The sequence below is a fragment of the Phoxinus phoxinus genome (assembly GCF_949152265.1).
Source record: "Phoxinus phoxinus genome assembly, chromosome: 14".
Taxonomy (NCBI): domain Eukaryota; kingdom Metazoa; phylum Chordata; class Actinopteri; order Cypriniformes; family Leuciscidae; genus Phoxinus; species Phoxinus phoxinus.
This window is the reverse complement of record NC_136889.1, coordinates 5,172,494-5,196,933: the sequence shown is the minus strand read 5'-3', so window position 1 is coordinate 5,196,933 and position 24,440 is coordinate 5,172,494. Positions and strand designations below refer to the sequence as shown.

At 41.6% G+C, this 24,440-nt stretch overlaps 1 protein-coding gene across 3 annotated transcripts in view; it reads right to left on the bottom strand.

Moving 5' to 3' along the window:
- Positions 1 to 24,440, bottom strand: part of mdga1 (MAM domain containing glycosylphosphatidylinositol anchor 1) — a 204,476-nt gene that overhangs the window by 54,679 nt on the left and 125,357 nt on the right. For all 3 annotated transcript variants that reach the window (XM_079635194.1, XM_079635192.1, XM_079635193.1), the window contains 3 exons: positions 10,929 to 11,198; positions 8,653 to 8,982; positions 6,717 to 7,013 (listed from right to left, as the gene is read on the bottom strand). In XM_079635194.1, the coding sequence (XP_079491320.1) occupies positions 6,717 to 7,013; positions 8,653 to 8,982; positions 10,929 to 11,198 (897 nt within the window). The remainder of the gene's footprint in view (positions 1 to 6,716; positions 7,014 to 8,652; positions 8,983 to 10,928; positions 11,199 to 24,440) is intronic.

Here is a 24,440-nt window from a genome sequence, read left to right as displayed (position 1 = left end):
GGTGATTTTCTCTCCTCTATTCCATAATCATCTATATCCATGATGAAGTTTACACCAGACTTTTGATTTCACAACACAACAGCTCCCAAAATCAAACTATAATCATCCGTCTCATGTGAGAGGAGCAATGTCTGTAGCCAAAACATCACGGGCTTCAGCCACCCAACAACAGTGGGTGGCACAGTCGGGGTAAAAAGTCACATGTAACCACATCAATTGGAATGAATCGGCCAAATCTGATTCAAATTTAATTCGGATCGAATTGAAACCGAATCTGTAAAGTACTGCGCATGTGCAACGACGTAGAAATGGCGCAATGACGTATGACGCGTGGAACGAGCTGTTGTTGTCGTTGTATAAAGTGACTGTTGTGTCATTCTAATATGTTCCTTCCAGTCATCGCCTGTGAAGTCCCACTAGTCCTTGTTTCGGACTCTCATCTACAGACGCCTCGTTTTGAGCTCGGGAAAGGGTTTTTACTGCTTAATTAATATAAACATCGAGGCACAACGGTTCATATGCTCGTCGTCTCCTAACTAGGAAACGAAATTGATAAATATTAAGGGCCAGATTTACTAACAGCTTGGACCAACGCAAACCTTCTTTTGGAGTAAAAAAAAAATACTGTCAGAATTGAATAAAGACATGCAGTGAAAAAATCGCACTGAATAGGCATGGACAGGGTTATTTTTTAGGCTGACCTTATGGCATATGCATTTGTAGTTTCCCTTTCAGACACAACATTTATGGGAGGAGAGAATTTAAATGAATCATGCAATGCGATTTACTAAGGTTTGCACTCGTCAATTTACTGGTATTTGCGGCATTATTCGAAACTCAAAAAAGCAGGTCTTAAACCAGACCCTAACTCGCGCTACTCTCGGTAGATTGCGCTGGTCATTATGCTAAAGTAAAACCCTGCCCTCTGTTCAATAATCCGTCAAAAGTTGTTTGCAACTTTAAAACAAGAAAAGAAGCGATGTAAACAGCCGTTCATGTAAACACTGCGTTCGGATTCATCAACTGGAAAGAATTAATTCCGATTTTAACAAAAGGTGTGCATGTAAACGTAGCTACTGATAAATGTGAGCATTATAATAAAATTAATAGAAAAGGTGTAGAATATATTCTTTCATTGATGACTGAGATACTGGATTGATATTTCATGACCAAAACTATTCAGTCAAATAATCTGCAGAAAAGAAAAAAAGTCATTGTGAATCCAGACATTTTTCTCATTACTGTCACAAATTCACTGCGCGGGGGGATTAATAAAAAAAATAAAAATAAAAAAATGTATTATGTTTATTAATTCAAATGTATGTAATACAATGAAATATGAATACTTCATATTTTAAAAAAAACTTTTTAAATAATAATGTTTTCATATTTTATCAAAATCAATATGCATGCAATAAATACTTTCATATAAATGCTTTACAATTGTGTTGTTGTTGTTTTTTCCATTACAACAGTTAGATTGAGATTGTTCCTGGCAGGATTGGTGAGATTCACCCAGCTAGCCCCTCGATGTGGTTCAGTTCCAGGCAGATGCTACATGTCTGTCTCTCCGGTAGGGGTGTTAGACAGCATCCCCCTGTCTTCAGCTCCAGAGAGACAAGCAAAGCCACCTGGCTCATAAATCAGACCTGCCGTGGGATGAAGCACAGCGGTGGGCTCTAAACTGCCTCCATCCTGCCATACTCAACATTAGCCGGGCCCGATATTGACGGAAGATAGAAACAAAGGGACTGAGGATGTGAGGATAGACTAGATGTGTGGGGGAGAGGGTGATTCATACGAGCTCTTAATGAAGCTATCACTCATTTAAGCTGCAACACAGCATTCTGGGGTTTCTCAAGCCATAAATCCTTCCTAAGAACTCTTCAATTTGTTCACAGCGTGCTCTGCGTTACATACGTTGGGTATATATTGTGTTTAAGTCACATGCACAGCATTTATACTTTGTCTCTGATTGCACTGGCTGTGCAGATTCATTGACTGCGCTGTTTAATAACAGTATAAATCACGTAGCTGTTGTCATCCTTTATCATAATTGATCACAGGCCGAGCAATGACATGCTCCGCTCACCTGAGACAAACTCGTTTAACTGAACGCCGTCTGCCAGATGGAATAAATACTGAAACAACCCCTGTTACGCAGAATATGATAACAAAACAGCATCTGATCAATAAAAATAATCTAAGAAAGAGATGTTGAAATGAGTTTGCTAGCATAGCAGACACATTTATATACAAGTCTTTTATAGACTAGCTATGACTTTGCCTCAACATTTATAACTGGACTAACCAGTGGACCAATTTCATTGCACAGCATCTCAAATGTTGGTTTGGTCGTTCTGAAATGCCTGAGCGAAAGTCTGTCATCAAAATGGTTTGGTATAATTACCTCCCAGAACTCTCACACGATTGCGTTCCCAAACACCACATATCTGATAACATGACAGTGTTTATTGCATCATTTTTGTCATATTTTGTGCTAGTTTCCCAGGAAATTATGATTTTGCTCTTTTTTAACACATGGGATGGAAACCGTGCTTTATTAGCTATGTTTTATGCAATATTATAATTTTGTGCATAAGTTAAATTCACAACGTTGGATGAAAACCTTGCTAGTGATTTTTTTTAAAGTTCTGAATAAAACAAAGATTAGTAGACTAGAACATTTTATTAGTTTTCTATTTAAAAAAAAAATAGGTTTAATTCAGTCGTTTTTTTTTTGAATTATTTGCTAAATCAGTTTCTGACTGTTTTTCAATGCTACAATTCACAAAACACATATTATGCATGCTCAGATGTCCTGGAATCATTTTTAGGGTTCAATGCCGTGTGTTTGAATAATATCAGTCAAGTCACCCTTATTAATAGTGCTTGATACAATACAATACAATCTGACTTGCAGCAGCCTGTATTCATAAATCACACCATGTTTGTTCATTCGACGTTCATCAAGATTTTTTTCTCCATTTCGGTCACCTAATGGAGTTTGGGTTCTTTGTCACTGTTTGCTCAGTTTGGGGTTTAAAAGACACTGAATATTCAGTCAAACTAATTATAATTTGACTCCGCTGACACTATCAGATGAGAACTAAACTTGAACTGAATTGAGCTAAATAATGACATTATTCTCTTCTGTAGAGCTGCTTTTATAGCTGAATTGAATTAGTTTCATAATTGACGAATTTGAACTAAACTCAATCAACACTGACCTGACTTGAGCTGAAAAACAGAACTACAGTATTGTCTTCTGAGCTGCTTATAGAGATGAACGTGAAGCTACGTCACGAGAATGTGAAGCTACGCCTCCATCTTAAGAGGATCGCCCTCTGCTACTGATGCTGAAATGAATACCCATACCTGCACCTTTTGTTTCGTTTTTGCTCTAAAATTAAATATTCACACTCCATGGCATCATTTGCAGGGAAGAGAAGCTATTTTATTGCACTGCATGATCATTTTCACTGTAGTTTTTTCAGAATTTCATTCACAATGCATCTGGTTACCATGAAAACAGTGTCGCACGCTGGGCGCTGGCTGCTGCTACAGCCGCTAGAAATGTACAACTAAAAATATGTGTTCAACAAGCTGAAAGAAGTCGATCGATTTCTTTGTTGGAAAGTTTACTATTTACTTTCATAATTGTCATTGTTAATTTTTACTGTCCCATGGCCATGTAGGGCAACCAGAGATTGCGGGTCACATTCAGCGGACAGACACCAACACACTGTTATATGTATTTCAACCAAGCGTGCCGCACAAGCACTGAAAAGTGAAGCCAAAGCATCTCGATCGCCCCGCCGGTGGCTGGTCCTCATAAATCCCGCCTCCCCATGTTATTTAACAGCACGTGAGACCAACTAAACAATTTCACTTCAAATATCTTTTTTTGAGAGCGTCGTCAATCTTTTTTTACGGTCTATGATTTCAACAATCAAATCCCTAAAAGCTTGTGAACAGTTTAGCAGTGGCTGAGTGCAAACTCGGCTAATTCACAAGCCGATGTTAATGTTAAACCAAACAAAATACAAAACTTTCACAGCAATGTGATTATTTTATTGAGTGAAATTATTAATAGATTTGCTATCCGGTGTCTTCTTGTTTTTATACGTAGAAAAGGAGAAAAAAACGAATGATATTGTTCAGTTTCTCCTAGAACGATGATGTGAGTTACTATGGAATTTCTTGATGCAGTATGACTGACATTGGATTCAAAATACTGCCTTAAACTCACTAGCAGAAAGGCAGCGAGATCCTCCTAATATGGCGTTGAAACAAGACAGAACTCAAAGCGGCGTGACGTCAGCTTCACATTCTCTATAGCTCTATACACAGTTATTGAACAGAACTGAATCAACACGAGATGAATACTAAAACGAATGCCCTTATTAGAGCTGCTTCACAGCAGAATTTGAATTTGTCTCATGTTTGATCAATATTTTCTGTTTATTACTGCCACTGTAAAAAAAAAAAAAGTTATGACCATATGTTTTTACATTGCTTTAACTCATCAAAATAAGTTCAGTAAGTTATACAAGATTCAACTAATTTTTTTAAGTCAGTTTAATGTAATTTAAGTTGAAATGACTTAAACATCCAAGTTAATTGTACTTAAAATGTTAAGGCAGCAGCATTGTATTTGTTACAGTGAAGCTGCTTTGAAACAATCTATTGTAAAAGCACTATATAAATGAAGGTGACTTGACTTGACAATGGTAATGGTTCCTGGCTTGAACCATCAACTGGTTTTCCCGGCCACTATGCCACAGCTCCAAAAAGCTCTTTGCATTATGTGATGCTCACGGACAGATACTCCTCCTGTGCAGTGAACCGAGACACACTCAAATTCAGCATCGTCCTGTAATCACATGTTGTATTTTGAAGCAACACAAACACAGGATCCATTATGAGAGCACAGAGTGCTTTGCTCCGCTAATGGCTCGTGTGAAAAGGGCTGATGCGCATTGAGTGGTTCAGGGTTTAGCCCGTCTGTCTTTTGTGTGGTTTTGCGCAGCTAGAGCGCTAATGAATTCAAGGCTTTTTAGTCTGGCACTTACAAAACGTGCTCCACGCGGGCTTCATAATGCATTATGAAAACTCTGAACGCATTAACACTCCCGATGGCCTGAAAAGCTGCATCTAAAAATAGCAGGATCAAAATCATTGATAATGGCCCATTGGGTCTTAATGGAAAACGTGTGTCACTTTGGCTCGTTCCGTTGTGCGTTCGGAGACTCAATCTATCCTCAGTCAGTGGATCGCATTACAATCAAGATTAAAATCACATTAGAATGTGTGGCACCAAATCAAATCTAATCACCGCCATCGATTGAGACAATTTCACGATAGACTTCATTACCGCAGATGTCCTTTCTCAGGCAGGAACAGGAGTGCTGTTGATGGACTGGGGTTTGTCTAAACTGTCAAATGAGAAATAACACGTGATGTGTCCAATGGCCAAATAACTTCCGTCTGTGATCTTATAGAAAGGTTTGAGAGGGACATATGCACACATTGGAGAACCCTAAAATCCCTTAACCGTTTACTGTTAAACTGCTATACAGCTATGAAACATTTAATATAGTATTAGTCCTGTGCAATGCAGAGGGAGGACTAAAACAACAAGTCAACCCACATAAACATGCCACGTTGTTCACAACCCATTTTACTCCTGTAATCAGACACCTTTTGAGTAGAATGCAGGATATTGGATGGAAAGTGCTATTTACTCATTACTTACTTTCAAAGGGCCCTATCATACACCCGGCGCAATGCAGAGCCAGCCATTCAGCCCAATGCAAAAAAAAATATTATTTTCACGTCTTGCATCCCGCGACGTTGTTTAAATAGCAAATGTATTTGCGCCCATGGGCTGCTGGTATGAAAACGAGGTGTGTTCAGGCGCATTGTTGGCACGTTACTATTTTGAGGAACTGAAATAGACTTCGCCACTGACCAACTGAAACCTGGTCTAAAGTCACTGGCGCAGTATTTTATTTTTTTTTGTTTAAAGAGCGTGTTAGTAATGTGCGCCTATAGGCGGGTCCACAACGCGCGCGTACACTTTGTCCCGTAGATGGTCTCCTGACGCGTCACAAGGAAGATCCGTTTCCTCGCTAGAGACGTGTTCAGTTTTTCCGTTTGCAAATACCGCCATGTAAATAGCGAAAATTACGTAAATAGAAATCCACCATGGCACGAGCGCAACTCGCTTTTAAAGGGAACGGGAGATGACACAGTTTTTTTTTTGCACGTTATGCCCAAAACACACCCATTACTCATTAAGAGAATAGAGACAACCCTTTTAGACCATGCGCCGGGTGCGCCGACCATTCGGGCGATTCGGACACGTCCTAAGTGCACTTGCGCTGTGCGCTTTAGACCATGCGCTTAGATCATTAAAATAGGGCCCTAAATCCCTTAAGCGGTTACTGATAAAACTGCTAAACAGTTTTACTATATAACATTTAATATAGTATTAGTCCTGTGCAATGTAGGGGGAGGACTAAAACAACAAGTCTACCCACATAAACATGCAACATTGTTCACAACTTTTTAGTAGAATATAGGATATTGGATGGAAAATGCTATTTACTCACTATACTTACTTTAAAATAGTTTTAATGGAACAAGCTACTTATAGCTTTAGCTATAAATTACGGTAGTCATTTAGTCAATTAGTCATTTGAAAGACTTACACTCTACGTTGAGCTGCACCTGACCCTGTCGGCGTTTGATGTTAAGGCCGTTGTAAGGTGCGGTTTGGCAGCGGTACGCTCCCATCATGTCCCGCGACACATTGGTCAGGCGCAAGCGTCCATCGCGTGTTTCCACCACCCAATCCCCTGATGGCATGGGCAGGTCCTTGTTGGCACGAGACCAAAGAACGGGTGGGCGGGGCTTACCATCGACCAAACACACAAGATCTGCAGTGCCGCCCTCACTGACATTGACCACACCTCCTCCATATGGCACGGTCAGAACAGGGGGAACGACTGGAAAAGGAGAAGAGATTGTTACATTATTATATTAAATAATAGTTATGTACAAGAAAAATCAATGGACAACAAATAAATGGGGAAAAATTAGTTTTATGAGATACTCAGACTTTTCAATTAAAGGACAAAATGTTCTATATATATTTAGCTTCAGTGACCATTGATGTTCACAACTGATATTTATAAAAAAACAAAAAAAACATTTGCAACCTCTTGTGTCATCATTAAGCAGATAAAAATTATTTTTAATTATTCCATTTTATGACACCTCTTATAATCTATATATGGATATAAAATATAAAAATAGGCATTATAGTCTAGCAATATAGAGCATAAAAAAACTATATTCAAATGGACTGACTGACTGACTGATTGATTATAATGTTAATGTTACAGTTGTCTATCAGACATGAAAGAGATGAATAATGTGATGCAATAAAAAAACTCTATTACAAATAGAGAGAATCAACTACTTTTTTAGGTAGCTACTGTGTTAAATCTACTGGACCAACACCAAAACACAAAGGGAAAAAAATATACAAAATAATGATCGTACAGGGATGGACAGACTTCAAACAAAAGGAGAGAAAGATCATAAACACGAGAGATCAAGAGAGTGTCAGATGATGCGATTGATCATGTCAGGTACTGCAGTCAGAAACAGAGAAACTCCAGAGAAGGTCGAAACTTCAAGAACAAAAAAAAGAAGAGGAACTCAGAAAAAACAGCTTCCTGCTGAGATGAGAGAGAGCAGATCAGAGAGGACTCAAATGCATGAGGGCATCTGAATTTACTAGCATCCACCTAACAGAATGACCATTCCAACATTATCACGGTTTACCCATGAGGCATACAGACCCGTTTAACCTCTCTGATAGCGGTGGGGGAGGAACTCAATAAACATTGTGTTGTATAGTACAGTTATATATGTGAGAAAATATTTGTGCTACTGTAGTAGTTTCTTTCTGTCTTTGTTTATCAATGGCAAAAATAAATAGATAAACAAAAATGATGTAAAAGCCAGCACACTGCTTTATCTGCTCCCATAAAACTTTCCATAAAGCATTCCAACATTTCGACCACACGTTTATGGAAGCAGACAAAGCATTGTGCAGTTTATATATATATTTAATATAAAGATGGCAAAAGTGGTCAATATTTTTTGCAATTTTCAAAACATGTTAGGCTTGCTATCTGACCAGTATAGATAGATAGATAGATAGATAGACAGATAGATAGATAGATAGATAGATAGATAGATAGATAGATAGATAGATAGATAGATAGATAGATAGATAGATAGATAGATAGATAGATAGATAGATAGATAGATAGATAGATAGATAGATAGATAGATATTATATTTACTAAAAGCAGTACCTTTTTATACATTTTATATTTACAATATATTTTTCGCAATGTCCCAACATGCTGTTTCAATGGGAAATACACTGGTAAGAAAAAACACACTCATCAAACCATTTCATGGGGTCTTTCCAAACCTTTTAACAAGCAAACAACATCATCAGCAACTAGCAGAAGGCACCAGATCAAAGGGCCATTTCACAGTACAAGCACAACAAGTGAGTTCCTAAAGCTCTGAGGCCGTAATCTTTAGTATTACAATCACTCTCACCGCTGCTCTGTGTGATGTTCACGTCTACTCGCAGTTCAGCAACGCTGCTCCCGGGGAAGTTGGCCACGCAGCTGTAGGTGGCCTGATCTCTGAACTTCATGTCCACGATTTCCAGGCTGCTGGTACCAGGCGGCATGTCTGGGTCACTGCGCAGCACGATGAGACTGTCGGTGGGGATGATGAGAGCTCCGTTCTTGTACCAGGTGTAGTTCACCTTGTCCTGAGGCTGGGCGTCAACGTGACAGGAAAGTTTGAGGTCTCGGCCCATCTGGATGCTCTCGCTGTCTTTGTTGGAGTCCGGCGTGATCTGGAACGTTAAGTTCTTCATGGCTAACGGAGAGAGCGAAAAAAGATGACGTGAACAAAGTGAAAAAGAAGCATTTGGGTTATTATGACTACACCCAATCATAGAAATATGAATCTGCAAAGAGACTGAATGGAGTCTGTACACTGTAAAAAAAAATCTGTTAAATTTACGGTAAAAAAAAAAAAAACCTGGCAGCTGTGGTTGCCAGAATTTTACTGTAAAAAATGTAGCAACATTTTGGGTTTTACAGACTTATCTTAAATTTACAGTAAAAAAATATTTATTTCATTATCTGATATAATGTTAATTTACCTATCTATTAAAACTGGCAGCTGTGGTTGCCAGGATTTTACCGTAAAAAATACGGTAGCAACATTTTGGGTTTTACAGACTTATCTTAAATTTACAGTAAAAAAACGTATTTCATTATCTGATATAATATTATTATATCAGATTATTATTATATCAGACAATAATGTTAATTTACCTATCTATTGAAGCACTAATATCTGTTTTGTACCATTGTAATACACTGACATCCACCAATCACAGTGTTGATGGAGTCACATGATGAATCAAAGCTCATCACATACAGCGTTTTCACAAATTGAGAAAGTTAATACTAATATATAGAAGCTGCACAGTGTCATTCACACAAACACTAAACATCATCATGGTAAACACACACAAAATAAAAAAAATGAACAGTTTTTCACTGTAGCATTTTTACAGTCTTTTACCGTTATAATCATGATAATTTTTTATGGAAGCGCTTTAAAATTGATTAATTTCAGTTTAATCCATTAAAATTTGGACTTAGAACAGACCCAATGTTTGAGAATATTAATACAGCCCTGCTTTTCCAGTATCATATTTATGCGAAACCATCTCAGATATGCTTCACCACAAGAAGGAAAAGAGGGAAAAAAAGCGCAATTTGCATGATAAAAATAATGACTCTGTCATAAACTGCTTTTAAAGATGAAAATAATGAGCTCAAAGGCAGTATCACAAACCCAGCCAAGCCCCGTCCAAGTCTTACTGCTGTAATTTGTTAGTACTGAAGCACAATTTATAACCATAACAGCTTAGCCGCGTGTTTATGCTCTGACAGTATGAAAAACGACCCTGCAGGTGGAGACAGAAACTTCAGTGCCATATGTTCATTTTAACAGACGGGTGCCTTACCTGGATGATTGGCTGAGCTCACGCGTCTGCGGCACCTGCGTGTGTGTTTGACACAAAGCGAGCTCATTACCGCCAACAGACACGGATCCAGTGTGCAACCCGTGCATTCCGAAATAAGACCATTCTACTGCTAATTACCTCCATTCCTCTCAAATTAATTGGAGTAAATAAAAATGATTAAAGAGGCTAAGAATAGCTCTGGGCCCTGATGAACGGCAGGCGTTATGGCAGCCGTTCCTGAATCACCCTCACGGCTTGAGGAGTTTAACACAATCACACACTGCCAAGAGAGCTAATTACAGTTCAACCGCTAACTCACGCTCACGCCACATAAACACACGCTCCCACGCATACATATGAAGGAATCTAGCTCTGCAATTTTTCTGCTAAGCGTGAGACAGACGGGAAAGTCATAACTCGTTCAAATGCGTGTCAATCAAGCGGTCTGAGGAATATGTAAACTTAAATTGAATCTGATAGCTTGAGTTGTAACTAATATTTCAGCCGTTAAAAAGTGAGGTCATTACTGTGCCACCAAACAGAAGCACAGAAATAAAGACCAGGGCTGTGTGAGGTTCAGAACTGAAGAATTGGCGCGCACTCAGTTCATGAGTGTGAATCTGAATTGAATTGGCCACACCCACAAGAGGTTGAAATACAGTTTGAATTGGAATGACAGAAAGAAGAATTTACTGAATTGTAATTTAAAGAAATTCAGCTCAACAAGTGTTCTGCCACTATCCAAACTGAAATGCACATGTGTACAAACAAGCACACTTACATCTCACAAGGAGGCTGACGGTTCTTCTCGCAGGGTTTCCCACATTGTTGAAGGCTGTGCAGTTGTAGATGCCGGCATCAGCGGGATTGACGGACCAGAGAGTGAGGGATCCACCTCGGATCACGGACGGCTGAGGGATAGACCCAGGGTACCGAGACCATGTGACCGTAGGCGTGGGGAACCCAGCCGTTACCTCGCACGACAGCGTGACGTCTTGGCCTGGGTCCACCACGTACGTCTCGTTCACAGACAGCTTGAGAGCAGGGGGTGCTGGGAATGAAAGACAACAAACAGAAGAATGCATCATTCAAAGCTGGAGGGTTTCCTATTTATGACTAGATTAGTGAGTCTTGCATTTACAGAATAGAGCAGAACAAAATGAGCGCAGGTGGTCTTGCTTTAACATGTGAAGAGTGTCTCGACATGTCAAGAAGATCGATAATAACATCGATAATAACATTTCATGAAAAATCACCTCTTCACTGCTTCTGAGTAAAGACATAACAGCTATTCTTAGCATGACACATAACTCAAGTGCCATGACAGACTCTTTACAGATTCCCTGTTTTAAAGCCAAAGTGTCCTGTCAGCTGATTTAACCTCAGCAACTGCTGAGCATTTAAGAAAGGACCCCTCGGATTCTAGACATTTTCCTTAACTTTAACTCACCCATGATAATGTCACAACAAAAATGAAAAGGAGAAAAAATACCAATATATTATTTTAGGACAATAAAGATATATATTTTTTTAATTGTGATGTTATTACCATGACAATTAAACAGAAAAACACAAATATGCATTTACTTTCATTTATTAACACAGCCACATCTAAATTTCCTTAAGAGATATTTTAAGAAAATGTACGTAGATGTCATATCACATGATTGAACAAATTATCATTAAGCCAGAAATAAGTTTCACAGTCAGAATCACACATTCAAAATTACATTACCGCTGCTGTGATAATTATTAAAGTGCACATACTGTTCATAATACAACAGTCAAATACAAAAATGTCTATATTGTGTATGTTCATGTATATTGTTAAGAACATTTAAATTAATTAAACTTTATGAAATCCACTCTTCCGGTTGAATGTCAATTAATAAATCACCTTATGAGCTGAAATACAAGGTTCTGGCATGCAACTCTATATAGCGCAGGCTAATAGGTCCCTAACTCAAATGCAGGCAAAAACATCAGTGGGCACAGCTGATTGGTTCCTGCTGTATCATAGCCAATGAGTTTACTGCTTAACCTTCAAATACTGGTAGCATTTGCCTTCGCAGTGCAGCGCACTTTCAGAAACCCTCCACCTTCCCCAGCTCCACCTGTATAGATCTGATACGGGTCATTAATGTATGCTATATTGTACGGCAGCATGTCTTACTTGCTAACAACATTGTCAAATCCATTACCATCCCAAACACTCAGAGTTGTCTTGAACGTCTCGGTTACGTATGTAACCCTCGTTCCCTGAAGGAGGGAACGGAGACGTAGGTCGTGACCGACCAATAGGAATCTCGCTAGAGAGCCGATCTACTTCGAGTGAAACTAAACGAGCCAATACACATTGGCGTGCAATCATTTGCATCAGCTGCGCAGCCTCGCAGCGCGGGTATATAACGAGCAGCTGGTGATTGCACTGTAGTTTTTTGCTGAGGAGCCAAGCCGATAAGCTGGCTGCCCCGGCGGGCGGCAGCAGATGTGGCGACGGGACCTACGTCTCCGTTCCCTCCTTCAGGGAACGAGGGTTACATACGTAACCGAGACGTTCCCTATCAGTCGGTCACTACTACGTAGGTCGTGACCGACCAATAGGAATCCCTACCAAAGCGCCACAGCTGCTGCACCCCATCCAGCGCCCTGTGCAAGCCTCTACACCTTCTTGCCTGGAAGGACGATAGGAGGCGGCTTACACAGAGTGAACCTGTCACTGTTGTTCCGTGATAACCCATACAGTGATATTATTGGATAACACTGGGAAAGCGTGCCCGAACTGAAGGAAGGGAACGCTGCGGAAGCCACATTCTCAAGGAGTTAAGTGGAGATAACATATGGACTAACCCGAGGGTTGTACAGCATATGAGTAATGGGTGACTTAGCCCAAGGGAAAGACACGGGCTTCCGTTTAGGAGCAGCCGTGGAGAATATACACATATGGGATCCCCGTAGGGTCACACATATGGGACCCAGCCTATATCCGGTTCTCAAGGATTCAGCGGATACAGGCCTGGCACCGGACGCTCCGCCATGTCCGGCCCGAGGGTGTTTGGAGGACTCACAGGTTTTTCACACTGGAGAATAAGGGTGCACAGTAGGGTGCAGCAAGCCGACAGAGCCGGGCCTCTCAGTGCTTCTACCCGTCTAGGGTGAGAACACGGGAGGAGACCGGCTCTACACGTAGGCTATAGTATCTAGCGAACGTGTTAGGTGTCGCCCAGCCCGCAGCTCTACAGACATCTGTTAGCGAGGAGCCACGTGCCAGCGCCCAGGAGGATGCAACGCCTCTCGTAGAGTGTGCATGCAACCCGAGCGGGCAGGGCACGCCTTGAACTTGGTAAGCCAAGGCGATGGCATCCACTATCCAGTGGGCCATCCTCTGCTTGGAGACAGCCTTTCCCTTCTGCTGGCCTCCGTAACAGACAAAGAGCTGGTCTGAGGTCCTGACGCTTTGAGTTCTGTCCACGTACATACGCAGAGCGCGAACGGGACAGAGCAAAGCCAGGGCTGGGTCTGCCTCCTCCAGGGGCAGCGCTTGCAGGTTCACTACCTGGTCCCTGAAGGGAGTGGTAGGAACCTTGGGCACATAGCCAGGCCGGGGTCTCAGTACAACATGGTTGTCACCCGGCCCGAACTCTAGGCACGATTCGTCGACCGAAAATGCCTGCAGGTCCCCTACCCTCTTGACCGAAGCCAGTGCAACCAGCAGCAAAGTCTTCATGGAGAGAAGCTTCAAGTCTGCTGATTGCAACGGCTCAAAGGGAGCATCCTGAAGTGCTCGAAGCACCAGGGAAAGGTCCCAAGAGGGTATGGAGGGGGGTCGAGGAGGATTTAATCGTCTCGCCCCCCTAAGGAACCTGACGACCAGGTCGTGCCTTCCAACTGTTTTGCCATCTATGTGGTCGTAATAAGCTGAAATAGCAGCAGCATGTACTTTGAGGGTGGAGGGAGACAGCCTTCGCTCCAACCCTTGCTGCAAGAAGGAAAGCACGGACCCTATCGAACATCTTCGGGGGTCTTCTCGGCGAGAAGAGCACCACTCGACGAACAGGTTCCACTTCAGGGCGTACACACGTCTCGTGGACGGCGCCCTTGCAGAAGTGATGGTGTTAAGTACCTCTGGGGGTAAGTCACCTAGAACCTCCGCATCCCGTCCAGGGACCAGACATGGAGTTTCCAGAGGTCTGGACGCGGGTGCCACAGGGTGCCCCGTCTCTGAGTCAGAAGATCCTTCCTCAGAGGAATGGGCCAGGGAGGGACTGTCACGAGGAGCATGAGTTCCGGGAACCAAGTCCGGGTGGGCCAATAGGGAGCCACCAGAAGGACCTGCTCCTCGTCCTCCCTGACTTTGCACAAAGTCTGTGCAAGTAGGCTCACTGGGGGAAACGCATATTTGCGGGGGCCCCGGGGCCAGCTGTGTGCCAGTGCGTCCGTGCCGAGTGTTCCCTCGGTCAGGGAGTAAAACAGCTGGCAGTGGGTGGTTTCTGAGGAGGCAAACAGGTCTACCTGAGCCTCCCCGAACTCTCTCCAAATCAGCTGAACCGCCTGGGGGTGGAGTCGCCATTCTCCCGGGAGCACAGCTCGTGATAGCTCGTCGGCCACACGGTTGAGCACTCCGGGGACATACATGGCTCGAAGCGACCTCAGATGCTTCTGACTCCAGAGGAGGAGATGGCGGGCGAGTTGCGACATGCGACGGGAGCGTAGACCACCTTGTCGGTTGATGTACGCAACGGTCGCTGTGTTGTCCGTACGGACCAGCACGTCTCTGTCCTGTAGCGGCCTCTTTAGGCGGCTCAGAGCGAGATGTACTGCTAGCAACTCGAGGCAGTTAATATGCCAATGCAGTTGGGGAGCCGTCCACACCCCTGACACTGCATGCCCGTTGTACGTGGCGCCCCAGCCGGTGGCAGAGGCATCTGTGAATACCACAGCATGCCTGGACACCTGTTCCAAGGGCACTCCTGCCCGTAGGAACGAGGGATCTGACCACGGGCTGAAGGTCTGGCGGCACGCCGGTGTGATTGCCACCCGGTGAGTGCCGTGATGCCACGCCCATCTCGGGACTCGGCCGTGAAGCCAGTGCTGAAGCGGTCTCATATGAAGCAGCCCGAGCGGGGTTACCGCTGCTGCCGCTGCCATATGCCCCAGGAGCCTCTGAAAAAGTTTCAGTGGGACCGCCGTCCTGCCTTTGAACGTGTTCAAGCAGTTCAGCACCGACTGAGCGCGCTGCTCTGTGAGGCGCGCTGTCTGTGCGACCGAATCCAACTCCATACCAAGAAAAGAGATCCTCTGCACGGGGGCGAGTTTGCTCTTTTCCCAGTTGACCTGAAGGCCCAACTGGCTGAGGTGCCTGAGCACGAGGTCCCTGTGTTCGCATAACTGATCTCGAGAGTGTGCTAGTATGAGCCAGTCGTCGAGATAGTTGAGGAGGCGAACGCCCTGTTCTCTCATGGGAACAAGGGCCCCCTCCGTGACTTTCGTGAAGACACGGGGAGACAGGGACAGCCCGAAGGGCAGGACCTTGTACTGATATGCTCGACCCTCGAACGCAAAGCGCAGAAACGGCCTGTGTCGAGGAAGAATCGAGACATGAAAGTACGCGTCCTTCAGGTCGATCGCTGCAAACCAATCTTGGGGACGGATGCATCCGAAAATGCGTCTCTGCGTGAGCATTTTGAACGGTAGCTTGTGGAGGCTCCAATTCAAAACTCGCAGATCCAAGATCGGTCGTAACCCACCACCTTTCTTGGGTACAATGAAGTAGGGACTGTAGTGTCCTGACCTCATATCGGCTGGAGGGACCGGCTCTATCGCGTCCTTCGCCAGTAGGACTGCGATCTCCGCACGCAAGACATGGGCATCGGCTGCTCTCACTGTAGTGGAGTGGATGGCCCGAAACTTGGGGGGATGCCGGGCGAACTGAATCGCATAGCCGAGCCTGATGGTCCGAATGAGCCAGCGAGACGGACTGGGGAGCGCTAACCAGGCTCGCAGAGACCGTACAAGCGGGACCAAAGGGACCGTAGGCGTACCCGGAGTGGGGCAGCGAGGTGGAACACAGGGACGCGGCCCGGGAGGCTCTCTTGGGGAGGCGGTCCGTAGCGTGGTCTAAGTGTGCTGTGCAGCACTTACCTGGTTCCACGAGGCAGGAGGTGCAGGAGGAGGCTTGGTTGCGTTCTCGAACCACACACTGCGCTGCCCGCTGGCGACAGAAGAGGCGGATGAGGGTGGTGAGGATTTTCTCCTCCCACTACTCTCCAGACCCTCTTCAGACCCAGAGATAGAGGATCTGCTCTTTTTTTTTTTTTTTTTTTTTTGAGAATTTGGGAACCACTGTGACTCCAGTGGTGGAACAGAATTTTAACTCAAAAGATTAGTTTCCCAGCCCTCTACTGGGAGAGAGCAGCTCCATCCATCTCCGGGTCACCCGTCTCCAGTGATTGTTTCACCGACCACTTAAACAGTGGTTGAGACGGGTGGTGTCATCCTCCTGCAGCGGACACAGTAGAGCAGGCTGTGCCGGAGTTTTCTCTTTTTTGCAGGGGATGACACCCTTGGCGACGAGTAGACTGAGGGGCAGCCCACGAGGTACTCTGGTGGTACGTCAGGGGAACCGCTTCAGTCTGCTGCTGACTGTGGAGAACTGCTGGGCCAGTTCTCAACAGTGTCGCTGAAAAGGCCACCTTATGAGATGGAGCATCGAGAAAGCGTACTTTGACGAGCTCTCGCACCTCTACAAGGGCAGCCAGGGGGGTTTCTGGACCACCAAGGTGGACATCGTCTGATCGAGGGCCAGCACTGTGACTTGAACACGGTCAGTCGACAAGCGCAGCTCAACCCCGGCTCAGAACTACCCTCGTGCAATAAGAGTGCCTTGGCCTCGCATGCAGGGTAGAGGTGGCCTGCCAGAGGCACAACCACCCCACCATCGAGGGTAGTGAGAGAGGTGAAAACTTTATGCAGAATTTGGCACTTTTGGCGTTCCATATTTTTGGCACCAATATAGCTCCATACTGCTAAGTTTTCAATGCACGTCCGAGAAAGACCCGGGAAAGCATGGCTGTCCGCTCTGAATCTGATTCAGCATAAGCACACACACTATTACAGTGGGAACTTAACATCATCCTCATTTCCAGAACGAAACAGCCCCTCTCTCCGATGTAGCAATCGACATCTGCCCTCAGCTGGAGCCTTGAATGAAACGCTAGGTTCCTCCATCTTTTTTTTTTTTTTTTTTTAAGGACCAGCAATCTCATCCAGAAGCTGCACAGCTTGTGATGCGCTAGAGAGGGAGGGGCCCTAGGGGGTTGGTTCCCCGAAGGAGAAGCCCTCAGCTCTCAGGATCACCCAAGCTATTCTACTGAAGTAGACCTCTCCTGGTGGCCACCAGGGAGGGCGCTACAACGGAGAATAGACATGGGGACCGCGCACCTAGAGCGCCGAGCGAGCGCTGGGTTGCCGTGACAACCCGCGCTGCAGCCCGGCAGCTCGACGGCACACGACACGCTGGTGTCCCAGAGTGTCGAGCAGACCTGCAGCTGTGCTTTCACACACAAGCAGCGGCTGGCCAACAACAGTGGGGACTCAAGCTTTCCGGAGAAAGCAGAGTCAACCGGCGTGCCGACGTGGTCATGTTCCCGTGAAAACATGAACCACCCACGAACACAGTCTCACATGTTTCCCAGGCATGCGAGAGAGTGATCGTGGCCGTCAGTGAGGACAGGAAACGACCGCAACCAGAAACACACGGGTGGAATGTCATCTTTAGAAAGACGCAACTCACACCCATGTAAGCTCTTTCAGGTGAATGCTCTTCTTGGTACTGAAGCACGCAGGGGAACGGTCGCAGCGGACACAGACAGGAATGTGCAACCTGTCGTGCGCTGTCTCTCTTCACGGCGGTCTTACCAGCCGTAAGAACGGCTATTTAACGCTCTTGGCACACCGTTACCAGCTGTGAAAACAGCTTTTTTTTTTTTTTGCTTAGTAACACAAAAATAAAAGAGAAAATAAAGTCGACCCCGCTGCCGCGCTGTATCGCCCGCACCAGACACGAGAGATCTTCCTGAAGAGCTTGCTCGTTGTTTGATCACTCAATATTAGATAGATTAAACAGCATCGGTTGGCTCCGAAGCAAAAAGCTACAGTGCAATCACCAGCTGCTCGTTATATACCCGCGCTGCGAGGCTGCGCAGCTGATGCAAATGATTGCACGCCAATGTGTATTGGCTCGTTTAGTTTCACTCGAAGTAGATCGGCTCTCTAGCGAGATTCCTATTGGTCGGTCACGACCTACGTAGTAGTGACCGACTGATAGGGAACTTGAGTTTCTCAATGTATGGTCTACGCAAAGAAAGAATACAGTTTAATACATTACACTATAGACAGATGGCTGCAAAAAAAATCTCCATGTGCTTCTAACAGTGGCACAAAATCCCATCAATCCTGACGTGATCTGAATCTCTCAATCTGTTTTGCATTATGTAGAATGAGAAATGACATCAGGACATCAGGATTCAAACCTGCATACTCTGGTGTCAACCTCTCTTAAGCGTCACACTCACCACAGTCTCTGAATGACATCACTCCCATCTGTGTTCATTATCTCTACAGTCTAGAACTGTCATACTGTACCTGAACAAGACCAGACTGCTCTACTGCTGCATCACAAATTCATTAGTTAAAAATAAATGACTCAAATTAGAAAGCAGAAAACCTGCCAATGTGCTTTTCATCTACTTTAATAATTAATTGTCATTGGCAACATTTGAGCTCCGAATAAACTTGTAAAACATCCCAGATATAATGCCAGAAATTCTGATCCAATGTAAGTGTAATTAAAACTGATCCAAAAAAGTTTCATAAAATGTTATAAAAGAGCATCAGAAGTGATTCAAAAATGCCTTCATTGAGTGTTAAAAGATTATCGTGAAATAGATAAATTGATCCAAAACAAAGATAACCCTGCAACACACGTTTACACTAAATAAAATAATCATAATTTAGTTTACACTAAATAATCATCATCATCATCATCAAAAATGTCTACATGCTTGAAACATAATTTATAAACCAAATATGAATATATCTTGAATTTATATTTATTTTTTTAAATTCCAATTGGCAAAAAAAAAACTTTATATATCCATGTTTATATATAAATATCACAATTTTATATATATATGTATGTATATATATATATATATATATATATATATATATATATATATATATATATATATATATATATATATATATATATATATATATTAATATCACACGTATTATTGAGTATCTCCTCACACTGAAAAAAAACTGGTGTTGGATTTATTTTTAAAACTATTTTTACTCTAAAAATTGCTAATAAATTTCACAAATAATTACCAAGAATTGGCAAGTAACATGGAAATAATCATGAAATTTTGAAAAACTGAAATGGGATTTTCTTGTAAAACCTACTCCAATCATTTGTGTTTTTTACCACTTCGAAAAATATTTTTTACAGGGCAACTGTTCTTTTATACAACCAGAGATGATTAAAATATACTAACCCTCTAGAGAAAAAGAGATATTAATACAGTATGACTGAGACCTTGATTCAATCATCCAAGAGTGGTTTAAATGTTATGTTCCACACAAACGACAATCCATTCCAGGATAATCCCAAAAATAGGAGATTGTTCTAAAAGGGTGAATCTCACGTAACCAGTTTAGAACATTTCTGGGTTGTGCTTTACAGCAAAATCAAAAGTATATCAAAAGTAAATAAGTGGGAAAAAATGTGTCTAAGTTTATATGACAAAAAAACAGTTAATATAAAAAAGTGTTATGCACTTTAATTTAGGAAAGTAAGCAGACCTGACCCGAGGCTGGCCAGATCTCTTTATCTGATCTGCTAAAATCTCATGTCTCTATCGAGGGAATTGATCTGATGGTCTCCAGATTCAGGCTTCGGTACTGCCAACAGCTCTACAAGCTCTCCGCCACATACAAGAATCTCATTTGTTCTACAAATAACAGAGAGATCACAGGGACTGAAACAGAGACGGAGAAAGAGAGAGTCTGAGGAGGAAAGAATTTATGGCTTCAATTTCCCAGAGCGGTACGAAGGGGACGGCGCAGCATCAGTCCACTGTTGTCTCATGATAATGGGACTGATGTGTTTTACTGAGTTTACGCCGCTTTTACAAACTGCAGCACTCCTGTGCTCGACAAACAAATCAGAGAGACAAATGGATAGAGGGAATTTCAGTTAAAAGAAATGAAGGGTCAGAAATTAACTTGGGATAAGACGATAGGAAGTGAGATGACCATAGAACTGCAAGATGAGGATAAGACTTGTTTTGTTTTTTCTAAAGTTTTGTGGAATGAAGCTCAGAGAAAAAACTATATCCAAGATGGCGGATAGTTAATTATAAATAAACATTTAATTCAATGCGGAAAAGCATTGCTTATCTTCAGGAATCCGCCAATCACATGGCAGCAACTCAACGCATGTAAGCATGTAGACATGGTCAAGACGATCTGCTGAAGTTCAAACTGAGCATCAGAATGAGGAAGAAAGGTGATTTACGTGACTTTGAACACATCATGTTTGTTGGTGGCAGACGGGCTGGTCTGAGTATTTCAGAAACTGCTGATCTACTGGGATTTTCACACACAACCATCTCTAGAGTTTACAGAGAACGATCTGAAAAAGAGAAAGTATCCAGTGAGCGTCAGTTCTGTGGGTGAAAATGCCTGGTTGATGCCAGACTTCAGAGGAGAATGGCCAGACTGGTTTAGCTGATAGAAAGGCAACAGTAACTCAAATATACACTCGTTACAACCGAGGTCTGCAGAAGAGCATCTCTGAACGCTCAACACATCAAACCTTGAGAAAGAAGCAGAAAACACACCTGTGCCACTCCTGTCAGATAAGAGCAGGAAACTGAAGCTACATGGGGTCAACAAAACTGGACAAGAAGATTGGAAAAAATATTACGCAGTCTCGATTTCAGAAAGTAGGATCAGAATTTGGTATTAACAACATGATGGACCCAGCCTGCCTTGTATCAGCGGTTCAGGCGGCTGCTTGTGTAATGGTGTGGAGGATATGTTCTTGCCAAACTTTGGGCCACTTAGTACCAATAAGCATAATTTAAACACCACAGCCTACCTGAGGATTGTTGCTGAACATGTCCATCTCTTTATGACCACAGTGTGTATCTTCTGATGGCTACTTCCAGAAGGATAACACACCATGTCACAAAGCTCAAATCATCTCAAACTGGTTTCTGGAACATGACAATGAGTTCACTATTCACAAATGGCAGATTATTGCTGAAATTAAAGTATGAAAAAGTTATGGAAGTTTAAATTGATAGTAAATCAAATATACTGTACTTAATATTTTTTATTTTATATAAATATATATTTTACAAAATATGTTTTACTCTAAACTTACTATAAAATCAAAGCCATATATCTAAGCAAGATGGGTTCCAAATTTGAAGTTGATATCACAAAAATTGAAGTTCCCATGAGATTTTGTTTAAGCGTAATACCAAAAATAGCCACCGGATGACATACATTCCATTGAATTTAATTGTATGCATTCTGCCATAACAAACTAATACATTCCTGTCCAAATATCACTTCTGTCACAAAATATGGAACCTTGAGACTCAGACCTTTCTGAAAATATATACGTTTTGTAAAGATTAGAAAAGGTTTTGATAATAAATTATGAAAAATGACGACACCCAAAAGGGGAGGAGCCCGATAAAATAATTGAGTACAGTTTCTATGGTAACGCAACGCCCAATTTCAGATTTCTAATGATACCTAATTTAAATGTAACATTTACCATACCTAATTTATGATAACTACTGAAATATGTGATGTAAAAAAGGCGATAAAAAAGATAATATTGTAGTTTATATATTTTTTGAGGTGCACTCTTGTCATAAATTCATCTATTACTGTTCCTACATAATTTGTAACAAAAAAAACAGTGGTAAAAGTCTTAGACCTTTCCAACGATATATAGTTTGTCATGATTAGATTAGGATTTAATTGTAATATAGTGAAGTAAACGTAGGCGTCCCGCTAGCGGGATTGTAGCTTAAAAACGTAGAAGACTGGTAAACTCAGTAGAGATCTGCCTGGTAAGTCACATCTATTTTACACAGTGATATCTCAACATTCATATTAAATTCAATGTATTTTCAGTCTGCTTCTAAGAACGTTTTTCCTTCAAAATAAAAGATTATACTTCTTAACAGTTTAATTGACTCTGATTAATTACATTAGAATCAGATAAAGAATTAAATTTCACACATCATCCTCCAGCTGCTTTTTGTTCTGATTATTGGTTTTTAAAAAGCAGCAGTGGGTTTCCAGCCTTAAACTACAATAATAGGCCGGCGTATAAAAAAATAATTGAAATAATAGCACAGCAGTCTCAGTGAATGGCTGGAAGCACAGAAAGAAAGCCAAAAATGTGTAAAAATGTTTTGATTAAAATCTATATCCGTCTAAATGAAATGAGTAAGTATTATTTCACAGATGCAACTCAAAACAAAGCATAATATATTGTTGTACTCTGTGATATCTAGTACTTCTACTTAGTGCTTCAATACAAACTCAGAGTATCTTCAGATTTGATGCTGCTAACCTGACAAACTTTCCTTGAACTTATATCAATTCAGTAAACACAACTTTTCCACAGACAGACTGATCAAATAAATTTGCGCTCTTCATTGGATTTGGCATCCAAAAGCAATAAGTACTGATTATTTCAAAGGCATGACTCAGAAAACAACGTATATCAGTCACTGAGTTTATCCTAGAAAGTTTCTATTAAAGGATTTAGGCGTAATAAACGCGGCCAAACCTTCTCTTCTCGGAAAGCATTCTCTGTCTCTTCTGAAGGGTGTCACTTTCAGGATTGTTCATTCACTTTAGTGTCACATCTGTCAATCAAATGCGTCAATCACTGATGGCTTCACCGCGGAAAAAAAGAGAAGCAACGCAACAGCACGGCATATTAACGAGGCTATCGGAGCCGTGCTGCCGTGGCAACAGATGAAAAGTAATTAGTACTCAGCAATGTTAGACACGACAATAACATAATTAAAGCAATTTATCCTGTCTTATTTAATGATGCCTGTCTCAATTAGTGCTGTTAAATAAATCATAAATGCATGCCAATGAGCATACCGATATCATTTCTTTGTGTCTGCAAGTTTTTCTTTTAATCAAAGTCAGAAAAAAAGGATAATTTTGATTGTCATTATGTGGATTTGTCATTTAGTTTCTCCTTTGCATTTATTTACTACAGAAGATAGATATGTAAGTAAATAGATGCTCACTAAAGAGGTCATAATTTAATCATTCTCATGTCATTCCAAACCTGTGTGCTGTTATTTGTTTTTTGTTTTTACATTTATGTTTTTACTCTTTTCAATCAATAAAAAATGCAATAAAATAAAATAAAATAAAATAAAATAAAATAAAATAAAATAAAATAAAATAAAATAAAATAAAATAAAATAAAATAAAATAAAATAAAATAAAATATCCAAACTGCTTGTCTTCAGTAGGGATGCTGGATCCTTAAATAAAATAAAATTAACAAATAAACAAATAAATAAATATGTTTTTACTCTTTTCAATCAAGAGTAAAAATAAATAAATAAACTAAACTAAAAAAAATAAAAAATAAATAAAAAAATAAATAAATAGAAAATAATAAAATAAAATAAAATAAAATAAATAAATAAAATAAAATAAAACGTCCAAACTGCTTGTCTTCTGTAGGGATGCTGGATCCTTAAATAAAATTAAATAAACAAATAAATATGTTTTTACTCTTTTCAATCAAGAGTAAAAATAAATAAATAAATACAATCAAATAAAAAAAAAACTAAATAAAATAAAATAAAATGTCCACACTGCTTGTCGTCTGTAGGGATGCTGGATCCTTAAATAAAATAAAATAAACAAATAAATAAAAAGTTTAAGTCGCTAAGTATTTTATTAAGTCTTCCTATTAACACCAAATAACTTTGGGTTTTTGTCATTTTCAGAGTTTTGCAGTCGTGGTCACTTGAAACTGTCACTGTATGTAACATTCAGTATGTAAAACCATACATGCAAAAAGTTTGGAACGACATGAGGATGAGTAAATGATGACAGAGTTTTCATTTTGGGTGAACTTTCCCTTTAACAGGCAAAGAGGCAAATGTCCTCTCCCAAGGGGAAATGAGTGTGTGTACATCACACACACAGCCCATTCGTC